This window comes from Salvelinus alpinus, chromosome 15 (assembly GCF_045679555.1).
Source record: "Salvelinus alpinus chromosome 15, SLU_Salpinus.1, whole genome shotgun sequence".
NCBI lineage: Eukaryota > Metazoa > Chordata > Actinopteri > Salmoniformes > Salmonidae > Salvelinus > Salvelinus alpinus.
Window position 1 is genome coordinate 22,207,841 of NC_092100.1, and position 13,000 is coordinate 22,220,840.

Sequence of the window (13,000 nt, forward strand, 5' to 3'; positions counted from 1 at the left end):
AATGACAGATGTGGGGCATTTCGTGAAATTGTACTTCAGTATGGTTTCATAAACAAAGACATGCTGATGTGCCAGAATATTAAGTATCACATTGTCATAAGTATCAAAACTGTAAAAACAATATGTAGCTTTTCTGCAGAAAGAACCAGCCTCATAAATTTATGACTTTATCCTTTTTCTTCAGTGTGGCCCTAGTACTCTGTCATATAAACAAATACACATTCCATATGAATATAAAAACACAATGTGTAACATTATGTTCCTTTATTGAATAAGGACAAAACAAAGCAGGTAAACCATCAGCTCCTTTCGAAACTGAAGTCACAGTGACTCTACAAGATGGAAAGCACAGAATCCAAGCATATTATACAAAATGATACATACACATTCAAAGGTCTGTATATAACACACCCTGCATGTCTGCACACTAAAATAAATGCAGGACAAATCCATACACATCAACTGAACAGACAAATGAATGGATGCAGTAGCCTCCCTGCAGCCTTGTATTACACACAGTATACCGCACAAACATCATAAGAGGCCAAATTCGTCAAAAAACGAACCCAAAAAAACCCAAATTCCTCTGCCACCGCAGGACATATTTAACCAAAATTGAAAGCACACATACTAACTAAAATAATTCAACACATATTGGTCCCTCAGCAGCCGACCACTGTCGTCATCAGGGAAGATTGCCGGATTGTCCCAGTCCATGGCTGGTGGCACTCTGGGGGCCCTCTCCTTCCTCAGGCAGGCCACATTGTGGAGGACAGCACAAGCCACAGTAATATCACATGCCCTAACAGGGCTGACCCTTAATTTGTGAAGGCAGTGAAAGCGTGCCTTCAGGAGGCCAAAGGTCATTTCAACTCTGGCCCTGGTCCTGGCATGGGCATGGTTGTAGGCCTGCTGTGCTTCCTGGGGGTCTGTGAAAGGTGTCAGGAGAAAAGGCTGGCAGCCATACCCCCTGTCTCCCAGCAACACACCAGAGAATTCACCTGTCAACACAAAATCTCATCATTACTACCTCATAAACACAGTGATATTCTTGACACAGCCATGATGGTTATAAATAGGGGTTGTGTGGCTTACCTTGTGATAGGCACTGATAGATTTCAGAGGCCCGAAAGATTCTGGAGTCATGGACTGAGCCAGGCCATTTTGCCACAACATTGCTGATCACACAGTCAGCATTGCAGACCATCTGAAATCATAAGATGAGGAATATTACACCAATCAATGCACATCACTGGCAATGCAGAGTGTTCGTCAATGGACAATATCAAAAAGTTATGTTCACCTGAACATTAATGCTGTGAAAGGATTTCCTATTCACAAAATCGGCCTCATGGGCACCTGAAGGGGCTTTTATCCTTATGTGTGTGCAGTCCACTGCACCAATGACATTGGGGAAACCTGTCACACAAAGTAATGAGTATCCTACTATGTGTTAACAGTTGTCCTGTAATTTGTAGATCCTCTTACCTGCAATCCTATAGAACTCCTCTTTGATGTCACAGAGTCTTCTGTGGCCAGGGAAGGAGATGAAGACATCTGCTAATGCTTTGATAGCCAGACACACACTCCTTATTGTGCGGCAAATTGTGGCCTTGTTCAGCTGTTCTGCATCCCCCACTGAGTACAGGAAGGCTCCACTAGCAAAAAAGCGCAAGGCCACACAAACCATTTGCTCCACACTCAGTGCATGGCTCCGTGCAGTGCGGTGCTTAATCCTGGGACGCAGTAGTCTGCATAGATACCTGATGCCATCTGCAGAAAACCTGTATCTTTCATATAGATGGTCATCAGGGAAGGCCAGTGGGTCCAACCGGTCCCTGAAGACCCTTTCTCGCCTGAAGGCTCTCCTCAGCACAAGTGCTTCTTCATCCACCACATCTCGCACGAATGGGCATGCCATTGTCAGAGCAGAAAGGAACACACAATTTTGGGCCTTCATATAGGCTAGTGGCCACACCTGGTGCTGGGGGGGTGGGCAAAAGAGGGCGATGCCTTATAACGATGACTTGGTTGTACTGATTGCTGGGAAAATAAAAAAAACCTTAGAAAGATGCCACCGTCCTGTGTGCTCACAATAAGAGCTCATATGTCATGGCTCACTTGACTTTACGAGAATATACCTAATTTTTATTTTGAGCTGTGTCATCTTCTTGGAGCTGGGGGAGGAAAGAAAAATAATGATTAATACATTTGTGTTACAGTTAGCATACAGTGTACATTGAAGGCATATCTCACCTCCCTCTCAAGTTTTTTTATTTCAAGGTCCAGTTTCCTAATTGTCCTCTTTTTTATTTCGGACTCCAGTGCAAGATTTTCCATCTTTTTCTTCTTGTACTGAATGTCTATGTCTGCCAGTTCTATTTGGCGCCGGAGGTGGTTGCCATACAACTTTCTGATAGCTTGTGAGCTCTGTGAACACAATACAATTAGCGCAGCTGGAATTTGGCAGGATGTGGTGTCCTTTTATTAATACGCACTATGTTGCCAGGCTGGTTTTCCCACTGTATAGCATCTGGGTCCTGTAAAAGAAATTAGATTTTTTGATTTTGATGAGGACTCCTCACCATTGTAGAGTAAATAGTACTTTCACAGTCTTAACATGATACCTCATGCCTTCTGGAATCCAGAGAGATGGTCTCCTCCTCATCATCGTCTCCATCATGTGCTGTTGCTGCTGCACTGGGGCCTTCACCCTATCACATTTAATCGGATTCATATTGAAGCTAGTAGACAAGACATGCCAGGCCTACAGTATGCCTTTGATGGAGTACTCACTGGATCAGCATCGTCTGGTGCTTGTGCTGGTGGCTCTAACAGGAACACAGTGCTGCCAGACACTGCAAGGCAATAGGTAAACCAAAGTCAGACAGTCCAAATTGATTCAATATGAATGTGGTTGTATCCCATGTAGAGATGGAAGGACATACCTTGAATGAAGCGGGTGGCATCTTGGGAGGAACCTATGCTCGTCTCTTTCCCCCCAGGGATCCCCTCTAAGACGGGCCTGCCTTTATTTAGCTCCAAGGCCATGTCCTCTGCTGGGGTAAGGTCAGCCTTTGGTGACCCACCACCCGTGCCTTGTCTGTGGGTATTCTTTTTCACTGCTAAAACAGTACAGACAATGTGTGAGCAGGCACCTTCTGGGTACAATATATGCTTGTGCTTTGTTAAATATTAGTCAGGGACCATACCATTCTGCAGAATGTTCTTGTATTTGATTTTGACCTGCTGCTGTTTAATCTACACACACACACACACACACACACACACACACACACACACACACACACACACACACACACACACACACACACACACACACACACACACACACATTTAATGGAGTCACACTGCAAAAAATTACTTGGTATTTTTGTCTTGTTTTCAGTAAAAATATCAAAAAATTTATCATAGCTTTATACAGTGTGATGGAGTTACTTTACACAATTTCACTCATATCTGCAGTGCATTTCAATTAAAAATTTAACCGTTTCATAATTACAGTACAACTGCATTTTTGGAGATGTGAATTAAATATTTGAATTGTAATTGTGATGTTTCAGCGGAGCGGTGAGTGTGTAATTGTGCACTACTTACGCATTCAGGCGGTCTGCAATACTTTGCCACGCTTTTTCTCTTTGCTTTATCACTGTGGCGGTGTTGCCTTTCTTCTTAATTATATCTTTTACCTCCTCGTATGCCTCCATGAGGATTTGTGCTTCCGACGGGGAAAAGTACGCGGCTCTAGTTGCCATGGTAAATCAGTTAATCTGTGATCTGTGGCGGGGTCTATTTGAGTGAGCCGTGAGCGCGCACCTATCCAGGATTGGTTTCACCTGGCTTAATGAATCCGTGTCTGCTCATCCTGGCTTGGTCTTTGTGCAACCAATTAAGCCTGGACGCACATGTTTTGGCTTCATTGAGCTCAGCTGAGTCATTTATCCCGGATGTCTTAATTCTACTTTTGTGCAACAGGCCCCTGGTCTCATAGTGAAAACACAACAAAGGCTGGTCTCATAGTGAAAACACAACGAAGGCTGGTCTCATAGTGAAAACACAACAAAGGCTGGTCTCATAGCGAAAACACAACAAAGGCTGGTCTCATAGCGAAAACACAACAAAGGCTGGTCTCATAGCGAAAACACAACAAAGGCTGGTCTCATAGCGAAAACACAACAAAGGCTGGTCTCATAGTGAAAACACAACAAAGGCTGGTCTCATAGTGAAAACACAACAAAGGCTGGTCTCATAGTGAAAACACAACAAAGGCTGGTCTCATAGTGAAAACACAACGAAGGCTGGTCTCATAGTGAAAGCACAACGAAGGCTGGTCTTCAGCGAAAACACGTTTATGCAGTTTTTTTCAGAAGGATTGTGCTTGTGACCTGGTCTGTCTGTGCTTTTGACCCAAGGCCTTTAGAAGGCACTAAGTCAAGCTGATTTGAAAATATTTTTGTTCTCTTCCTATGAAATTCAGATGACGTTTCTGAGCATGTCTAGATTATGATCTACAGGGTCATCAGTATGTCAAACGACAAGTCAGCAGCATCCTGGTTAGATACAGATGACTTACGGATATGGAACATAATGGTGCTTCTGTGCATCAGAACCACACAGCAAACATGTTCTCACCTCGTTAAAAGGACAACATTTATGCGTCTTAAAACGGTCACTGTCAACAAATAATTTATTATCACTATCCTAAGCCTCGCCAACACAGCCAGCCACAGGTATTCATGGTGCATGGACACTTCAAAACCTCCATTAAAGAGTGCTAGCACCTGTTGAAAATAGTTTAGCTCACAGGACTAGGGTGGTTGAGAAGTCTGCACATTGTCCCAGAGAATCTCTACCTCGATCCGACAGTCTTCTGAGAGAGCCGGAGTTGGACCGTCTCTGTGGAGTCAGTTGATGAAGTGCTGAGTGTCTTTCCAGCCGGAGGCCTTCATAGTCATGCATCTCTGCTAGCTCCGCTGAGAGGCCCGGGCCTGCCAGCATACTGCAGTCTTCAGGCCCAGGGAAGAAAGGGACACCTTCCTGTTCTGAAGTTCTCATGACTCTCCTCAGTTTTTCATCTATTTCTGTTTCTGATGGCTCAGGTCAAACCATAGATAATTGTTGCAGCTGCTCTGGCACATTGAGATGACCTCTTTAAAAAAAAAAATCGCTCTTCCTTCTCATTCTTCTTTCTGTTGGAAGGGTGGAAGAGAACAAAGGCCAAAGACAGAAATCACTTTTGCAAAAGACAATATTTCAATTTATTTTATTTTATCCTCTCCAATGATAACCATATTTGTCTTGAGATTTAATGTTGCTTTGATTTGGGCTTGGTGAGTAAGTATGCACTTTAATAGTATTGTTTTAAAGATATACTGTATCCTTTTGTATTATGTACCCAACAGTTACAATTGTTGAAGAATAAATGGCCATTACACAAAAACTCCCCTATAAAAGCTAAAGCAAATATATCAAAATTAACTTCTTCCATCCCCATTCAGATGGAGCCAGTATAAATGTAACATGGTTGCATCACTGCCATGCCTTCAGAAGACAGCGGGGAGCTTAGAAATGCATCTTTATAGTCTAGAGGAGTGCTATTTAGAGGAGGACTATTTTTCTATTAGTTGATAAGTCACCTGGCTGCTGAGGGGCTTGATTATTACAGATGATGATCACTAGACAGGAAATTATCAGAGAGGCACCCAAGACCCCTACGGTGCATCCCTCAAGCCTCTCACTAAATATGACATTCTTATTACTGTCATAGAGACAGCTGTTTATTTCTACGCTCTCATCCCGGAGACATATCACAGGCCTACCTGGCCTGCATAGCCACCCTTACCGTTGCTCACAACAACCATTCCATCATTCTGTCTGGGAGCTGTCTTCGTCAGCATCAGCGGTGTGACATTACCGAGCGGAAGCCTTCCATTTCATTGCTGCCATGTCCCAAGCACACTCTCACCGGATCCCATTGCTCAACTCCTGACAGCTTTCCCATCAGAGAGCCCTTTTCCATATACAAGTCTAATGTACGTGCAGTTACACCACCAGCCCTCTCTCTCTCTTGTCCACCCCTTCCTCTCTCCCTCTATCCTTCCACCCAATCCAATCTTCAGAGCCAGTGCCAGCTATTTCACTAATGTTTCCCACATTACCAGCGACCTGTTATATCAAAAACTCCTTGTCCGTCCACAATAGGAATATCATATTAGTGTTGTTACTAAATGCCAGCGGTCAGAGGCATGAATCATTCAGGCACAACAGAGTATTGTTCCCAAACAATAACACCAATAAAACGGGCAAGAATGATACATTTCTTCTCCAGATCTCACAGAACTATGTGAACAGTTATTATGGGTTTGGGGTTCAGTGGAAGCAACAAAGTCATGAATAAGAATCCCATTGAAGTTGAATCCGAGGGCACTTATACACGGTGACAGACAGTTGCACCAGAAGCTAGCCACCACAACATTACCCAATCCCTACACTTCCACAAACAGCACCTGACCTCAGTTCCATTTCCTCACATCAAAATACTACCCTCGCTACAAAGTTGGAGTGCATTTCGAGGATGTACCGTACTATCAGTAACACTCAGCCTGTATGGAGTAGCAGTTTATGTGAGGAAATGGCTTCTACAAAGGGGCATGTTGGAAGGAAAAGAGCTCTGGACACCTTTAGAGTTGTTGTTTTTTACACATCCACCAGTCTCAAGAAAAAGCAACTGCTATCATTAGACTGTCTGTCTGGTCTTTCATAGCCATTTACTCTGTTCTGCCCCTCTTGGGCCTCTCAGAGCAACCCTAACCCAAACCAGTCAATGCACCTTTCACTGAAACCCTTAAATCAACCGCTGGAGCGCTGATTTCAGTAGAAATGGCTTTCATAACAGGGTGTCCAAAGAAACGACTGTCCTCAGCGTGAAGGATGAGACGCCATTCTCCTGCTGAATGGAGGACCAGGCTAGTTACGTGACGACCAGCATGTCCCTACGATGGGGACAGACAAACAGACAACATGCAGGAGAACTCTGGACCAGACAGATGACCAGGCCCTGATCACCAGGATTTGCTGCGGGTCCAGAAGGCCATGCCTTGACGTCAGCGCTCACAGATGGATTCGCCATTTTAACTTAGACCACCACTCCTCTCCTCACGTTAGAGGGCCTTCTGTAACAACGGAGATTGAGACAGTAATCTGTGTCCTCATTTAAGCCGGAAGAGTGCTAGAGCACATTGGCCTCTCCATTTGTCATGGTGCCCGAAAGAGAAACAAAACATAAACCATCTCGCAGAAAGGGATAAATACTGTCAACGTAAAACAAAAAATCTTACCTGCTCTTTAGCACTTCCTCCTCTATTTGAAAGTGGTCCCAAACAGCCTGGTTTCATAGACTAGACGTACCATAGTAAATGCCTCCCAGTATATTACACTTTACATACATCACAGAAGACTGAAATATAACAAAACCGTTTAACATGGAAACACACGATTTTTGTAGTCTTTATTAACTATGAAATTCTGAAAAATATGAATAACAATCCATCCAAGAGGGCACTTTTGGTCATTGACTGCAGGAAAGGGCTAAGGCAAAAACTAAAGTATGGAGGGTGGGTGGGTGTATAACGCAAACGTCTAGCAACCCAAAGGTTGTGTGGCTCTCATCATAGACAACTTGAGCATTTTAGCTAATTAACAACTTTGCAACTACTTACTACTTTTTAGCTACTTTGCAACTACTGAACATGTATTTCCCTAACATTAATAACCCTTTAAAGTAACTCCTAACCTTAACCCCTAGCTATCTGTAGCCTTAGCCATCTAGCTACCTAGCTAAGATTAGCCACAACAAATTGCAATTCGTAACATTACATTTTACTTTATTTATTTTTGTCATTTAGCAGACACTCTTGTCCAGCGACTTACAGGAGCAATTATGGTTAGGTGCCTTGCTCAGATTTTTTCACCATGTCGGCTCGGGGATTCAAACCAGCAACCTTTGGCACAACCGCTAGTCTATGTTTTGCAAATTCGGAACACATTGTACGAATTGCAATTCGTAACATATCACAGAGCAAGGTCAACTAACAGCAGGTGTGATAGTGAAATATAGAGGTCATTATGCAAAGTATGGGGAAGCTGTTTATATCATTCAATTCACTTCCAAAAACAGGGGAGGAGGATAAAAACAAGCACAGTAATAAAGGAGAATTGCTCAGTGAGTACAATAACTATTAGAAAACACATTTTGACTGATGAGTTGTAAACTCAGGAGACCAGACAGTACTACAAAAAGCAAGCAATACAGTGCATATTACAGTGTTATTATTAAGGTTAACATTCTTAATCAAATAGTGGAACCCATATGTGGGATGAGAGTTTAGGCATGGGGAGGGGGTGAGGCGCACAGTATTCCCTCTAGCCCCGTCTCGTAGCCCTCCTTCCATAGCTCTGTTCTCATGGAATCTTCAGCTGAAATCCGCAGCCCTATAATGATCAACATAGACTGTCTACTCTGCTGCCTCTACCCCCCAAACTCCTCCACCCCCTAACAAGACCCTTCTAAAGATACTCTTTGTACTGTCCCCCTCATTCCTTCCCTCTTCCATTCTCTGTCTATCCGCTCTATTCCCAAATATCTGCCTCTCTTTTCAGTCACAGCCAAATACCCAGAATACCATTGTGTGCTGCCTGTGTGGAGACAGCCTCCCTCGGGCAGTAGCACTCAATTCAAGGTTCAGACGGCCGGTAAGGTGAACTCAAGGGCTCTACTGAGAAACCTTTCGATACCCAATCACAGTCAAAATATCTATATTTCATTGCATGCAGTTTTCACACATTTGAAATGCAGATGTTATATCTCCACTTAATTTCAAAACTAAAGATAAACATTGAAGTGGAAAAAAGCCATATTGCACAATCGTGTCAAGAAACCTTGAGTGTGGCGTGTGCCTACAGACAAATAACAATATCTCTGTAGAAAATGAAAATATAAGCACTCAACATAGATCAAGGGGGCGCCACACATGTTGCCTGTCAAATAAGGCCATGTAGACAGAGTGGGGTCTTTTAGGCTAGTGACAAGGCCCCAGAAATGTTGACATACACCTACCCGAGGTATAAGAAAACTCTCCCATATATGAAATGGATGGTTGTGTAAAAATATTTTACTGCAAAGTTGTTAAAAAGTGATAGATATTGTGACACATCCCCTTAACTCAAACAGTGCAGAATAACTCATGGCTGGAAGGGGACAATTCCTATGACGTGAAGGTCCACAAACGTGTACATATACAGGTGATTAAACCACAATTTAATGGTAATGTGGCATCCATAATGGATTTGGAGTGAAATCTAAGGGGCCCCCTAACGTAATTGCAAGAGTAGGGGCTAAACATATGACTGAAATCCATGACTGGAAAAACAGTTTTTAGTGTCTGAGCCCACTTGCCTTAGAGCCAATTACAAAAGCCACAACATCAAAAAACATGTGAAACTGTATGCATTTTTTTTTATTCAGGCAGGACCATACAGCACTGAATGAGAACAAATTTGACTTGGAAAGTTTATTGAACAGCTACCAAAAAGTGAAGTTCATCACTTTACATTACATGGGCTTGCTCCTACCTATCTTTCCGGAAGGCTCTGGAGCAACTAACCGCCCTTGCTGTCTCTGCCTGGCCGGTTCCCCTCTCTCCACTGGGATTCTCTGCCTCTAACCCTATTACAGGGGCTGAGTCACTGGTGCTCTTTCATGCCGTCCCTATGAGGGGTGCGTCACTTGAGTGGGTTGAGTCACTGACGTGATCTTCCTGTCTGGGTTGGCGCCCCCCCTTGGGTTGTGCCGTGGCGGAGATCTTTGTGGGCTATACTCGGCCTTGTCTCGGGATGGTAAGTTGGTGGTTGAAGATATCCCTTTATATCCTTCCTGTTTGGCCCTGTCCGGGGGTATCATCGGATGGGGCCACAGTGTCTCCTGACCCCTCCTGTCTCAGCCTCCAGTATTTATGCTGCAGTAGTTTATGTGTCGGGGAGCTAGGGTCAGTTTGTTATATCTGGAGTACTTCTCCTGTCTTATCCGGTGTCCTGTGTGAATTTAAGTATGCTCTCTCTAATTCTCTCTTTCTCTCTTTCTTTCTCTCTCGGAGGACCTGAGCCCTAGGACCATGCCTCAGGACTACCTGGCATGATGACTCCTTGCTGTCCCCAGTCCACCTGGCCGTGCTGCTGCTCCAGTTTCAACTGTTCTGCCTGCGGCTATGGAACCCTGACCTGTTCACCGGACGTACTACCTGTCCCAGACCTGCTGTTTTCAACTCCCTAGAGACAGCAGGAGCGGTAGAGATACTCTTCATGATTGGCTATGAAAAGCCAACTGACATTTACTCCTGAGGTGCTGACTTGCTGCACCCTCGACAACTACTGTGATTATTATTATTTGACCATGCTGGTCATTTATGAACATTTGAACATCTTGGCCATGTTCTGTTATAATCTCCACCCGGCACAGCCAGAAGAGGACTGGCCACCCCTCATAGCCTGGTTCCTCTCTAGGTTTCTTCCTAGGTTTTGGCCTTTCTAGGGAGTTTTTCCTAGCCACCGTGCTTCTACACCTGCATTGCTTGCTGTTTGGGGTTTTAGGCTGGGTTTCTGTACAGCACTTTGAGATATCAGCTGATGTAAGAAGGGCTATATAAATACATTTGATTTGATTTGATATCTTTGTGTTTACAGTTATATATACAGTTATATATATATATATATATTTCTAAGATGCATTAAGATATCCTAATGTTGTTTGTTTGTGTATGTAGGGACAACTGACTACTTGTATTCCACATTTTAGCATTATCAGAGCTTGCAAATTTGGCTTACATGAGCTTAGGTGGCCCACCCCTCCTCCAGCCAGGCATTATTCTGCACTTTATGAGTTAAGGAGGTGTGTTACATGCTGACCAGACCGGACATGTCACTTGCGCGAGCGTCGCAAAATAAATTTTGAAATCCATGTTATTCAATTATTGCACCCACACTGCTCGCGCGCACCAACAAGCGTCTGCGATGCCAAGGGCTAAAATAGAACTCCTTTCTATTTTTGAAGCAGATCGCGCTGGAAGTCCTGCCTCTCCCATCTCCTCATTGGTTTATAAAAGCAGGTACCCACGTGCCATCTCCTCATTTGTTATACCCACGTGGGTGATTGAAAGACGAACTGTTTTGCCGGTTGTCGTGGTAATACTATGAAAGTGTAGATGCGATCACCATATAAGTTCAAAGATGAAAAAGCCTGGAAGGAGGAGAGATGACTAGAAACGATTCGGTTGGCCGTTTTATGTGTGGATTAATTGTCGGAGTAGAGGACCTTGTGCATTTAAGGTAAAATAACTCAATGTTTATATCCCAGGACAAATTAGCTAGCAACAGCAAGCTAGCTAAATAGGACAAATTAGCTAGCAAGTGCAAGCTAACTAGCTAAATTGCCATACATGTTTAATGCTTTTCAACCTGTCCCCAAATGAATGTCATTGGTTCAGAGTTTGTTTTGATATTTTAACCTGCGTGTCATGATCGCGTTTGGTGTAGGGGGACACAATAAATGTATGCACGATAGCGCACAATGGCGCATGCGCGCAGCCGGTTTGGGTTCCATGTTACAATATCTATCAATTTAACCACTTTGGCAGTAAAATATTTTTATACGACCATCCAGGATTGGGCACTAGCCCATTTCTGATTGGCTATATCGCTAGGATGTGGCAACCAAACAACCCAGATGGAAAATGTGGAGATTCACTCCCATATAATCCAATTTGGTTTTCAGAGAAATGTCAGCAGAGATCTAACATGTTCTGGCTGTTAAGCCTGCAACACATCCGCGTAAGAGCCGGAGAGGCTGCTTGATTGTCTGTCACTCCACGTGACAGTGCGAATGGGAGTGGTCGGTCTCCTGTCTCCATGATGGCTCCTTCATTTCGACTGCCCAGCAGCAAGAATAACCAAGAGTTACATTTCTATTCGCTCAAACCACAGTAATGAATCCTCCACTAAACAAGTTCCATGGTGAAAACCTATGACCCAATACAATATTTGTCCAAAACTGGACTAGGCTAGCTAGTTACATCTGGATGTTCGATTATTCCCCTGGTCTCAACTGAGAAATGTCTAAATATAGGTATTGCCTTTCGGTGCTTATTAATTACAAACGACCCCTACAAAATGAATAATATATTGGAGTCTCAGGTCCCCACTTACAGTGAAAACCTATACAATTCTGTTTCAATGATTTGTTTTTCTTATCCACACTGTTTGGCAGCCACGTTAGCCTTTCAGGGCCCTTGTCTGTGATCAGCAACGCTGGATACGTCTACATACAGAGGTATCTACTGTTGGTCTATATCCCATGGTAGTTTTCCTGGGGCTCTGTGTTCCTCAGACAGCTCTGACTTTAAAGAGGATTCTATTTCGGGCTAAGCATGTATTTCTGTCTGAAGAATGGGTGGAGGAGTGAAAAGGGGGCCTGAGCCCCTCCAACACAACCATTATCATGCAGTTGCATGATTCATCCGATCGCGTTAAACCAAAACAGATTTGGCAGCTAAGAGCCTTCATCTGGTCTACGTGGTTGTGTCTGACGCAACAGCCCTCACCGTTTTTAGGTTTACTAGAACACTATCTAATCTAGAGTGAGGTGAAAACATTGCTCTAGACTTGTTTACTATGCTTAATCAGTGGCAAGTTTTTTTCTTTCATGTTCTGTCCTGAGGAGCCACAGATACAATCTTGAGTGTACAATGCTTTTAATTTGGCATCCTGCCACTGATCTCGCACGATGTGACTGACTGAGTCCTAATGGGTCTGTCAAAGTTAGAGGAGCTTTATTGGCAGAAATGCTCCCATCCCCTATTATTCTGATGTACATCTGATACCTTGGAATATGTACACCATACGTTTTGCAGATCACAATGATTCGAGCAGA

General features: G+C 43.6%; 1 protein-coding gene across 2 annotated transcripts; it reads right to left on the reverse strand.

Moving 5' to 3' along the window:
• Positions 1–228: 228 nt before the first annotated feature.
• On the reverse strand, positions 229–3,246 carry LOC139539731 (putative nuclease HARBI1). Of its 2 annotated transcripts, none has more exons than XR_011667990.1 (9): positions 2,949–3,246; positions 2,797–2,858; positions 2,628–2,714; positions 2,499–2,540; positions 2,257–2,430; positions 2,142–2,177; positions 1,489–2,043; positions 1,096–1,207; positions 229–1,001 (listed from the first exon to the last, which is right to left on the reverse strand). XR_011667990.1 is itself a non-coding variant. In XM_071342941.1 (9 exons), the coding sequence occupies exons 6-9, from the start codon at positions 1,958–1,960 to the stop codon at positions 631–633; spliced, it is 1,071 nt and encodes a 356-aa protein (XP_071199042.1). In that variant the 5' UTR covers positions 1,961–2,043; positions 2,142–2,177; positions 2,257–2,540; positions 2,628–2,714; positions 2,797–2,858; positions 2,949–3,246; the 3' UTR covers positions 229–630. The 2 variants fall into 2 exon arrangements, 1 of the variants encoding a protein (XP_071199042.1); XM_071342941.1 differs by adding an exon at positions 1,304–1,419 and having other exon boundaries at positions 2,257–2,540.
• Positions 3,247–13,000: the final 9,754 nt, after the last annotated feature.

Excerpts from the sequence above, each read along its gene's own strand:
- LOC139539731 (XM_071342941.1), bottom strand. The coding sequence starts at position 1,960 with ATGAAGGCCCAAAATTGTGTGTTCCTTTCTGCTCTGACAATGGCATGC. Across the intron at positions 1,420-1,488 it reads GGAGTTCTATAGGATTGCAG|GTTTCCCCAATGTCATTGGT; the intron begins GTAAGAGGATCT and ends TTTGTGTGACAG. Across the intron at positions 1,208-1,303 it reads TTCACAGCATTAATGTTCAG|ATGGTCTGCAATGCTGACTG; the intron begins GTGAACATAACT and ends TTATGATTTCAG.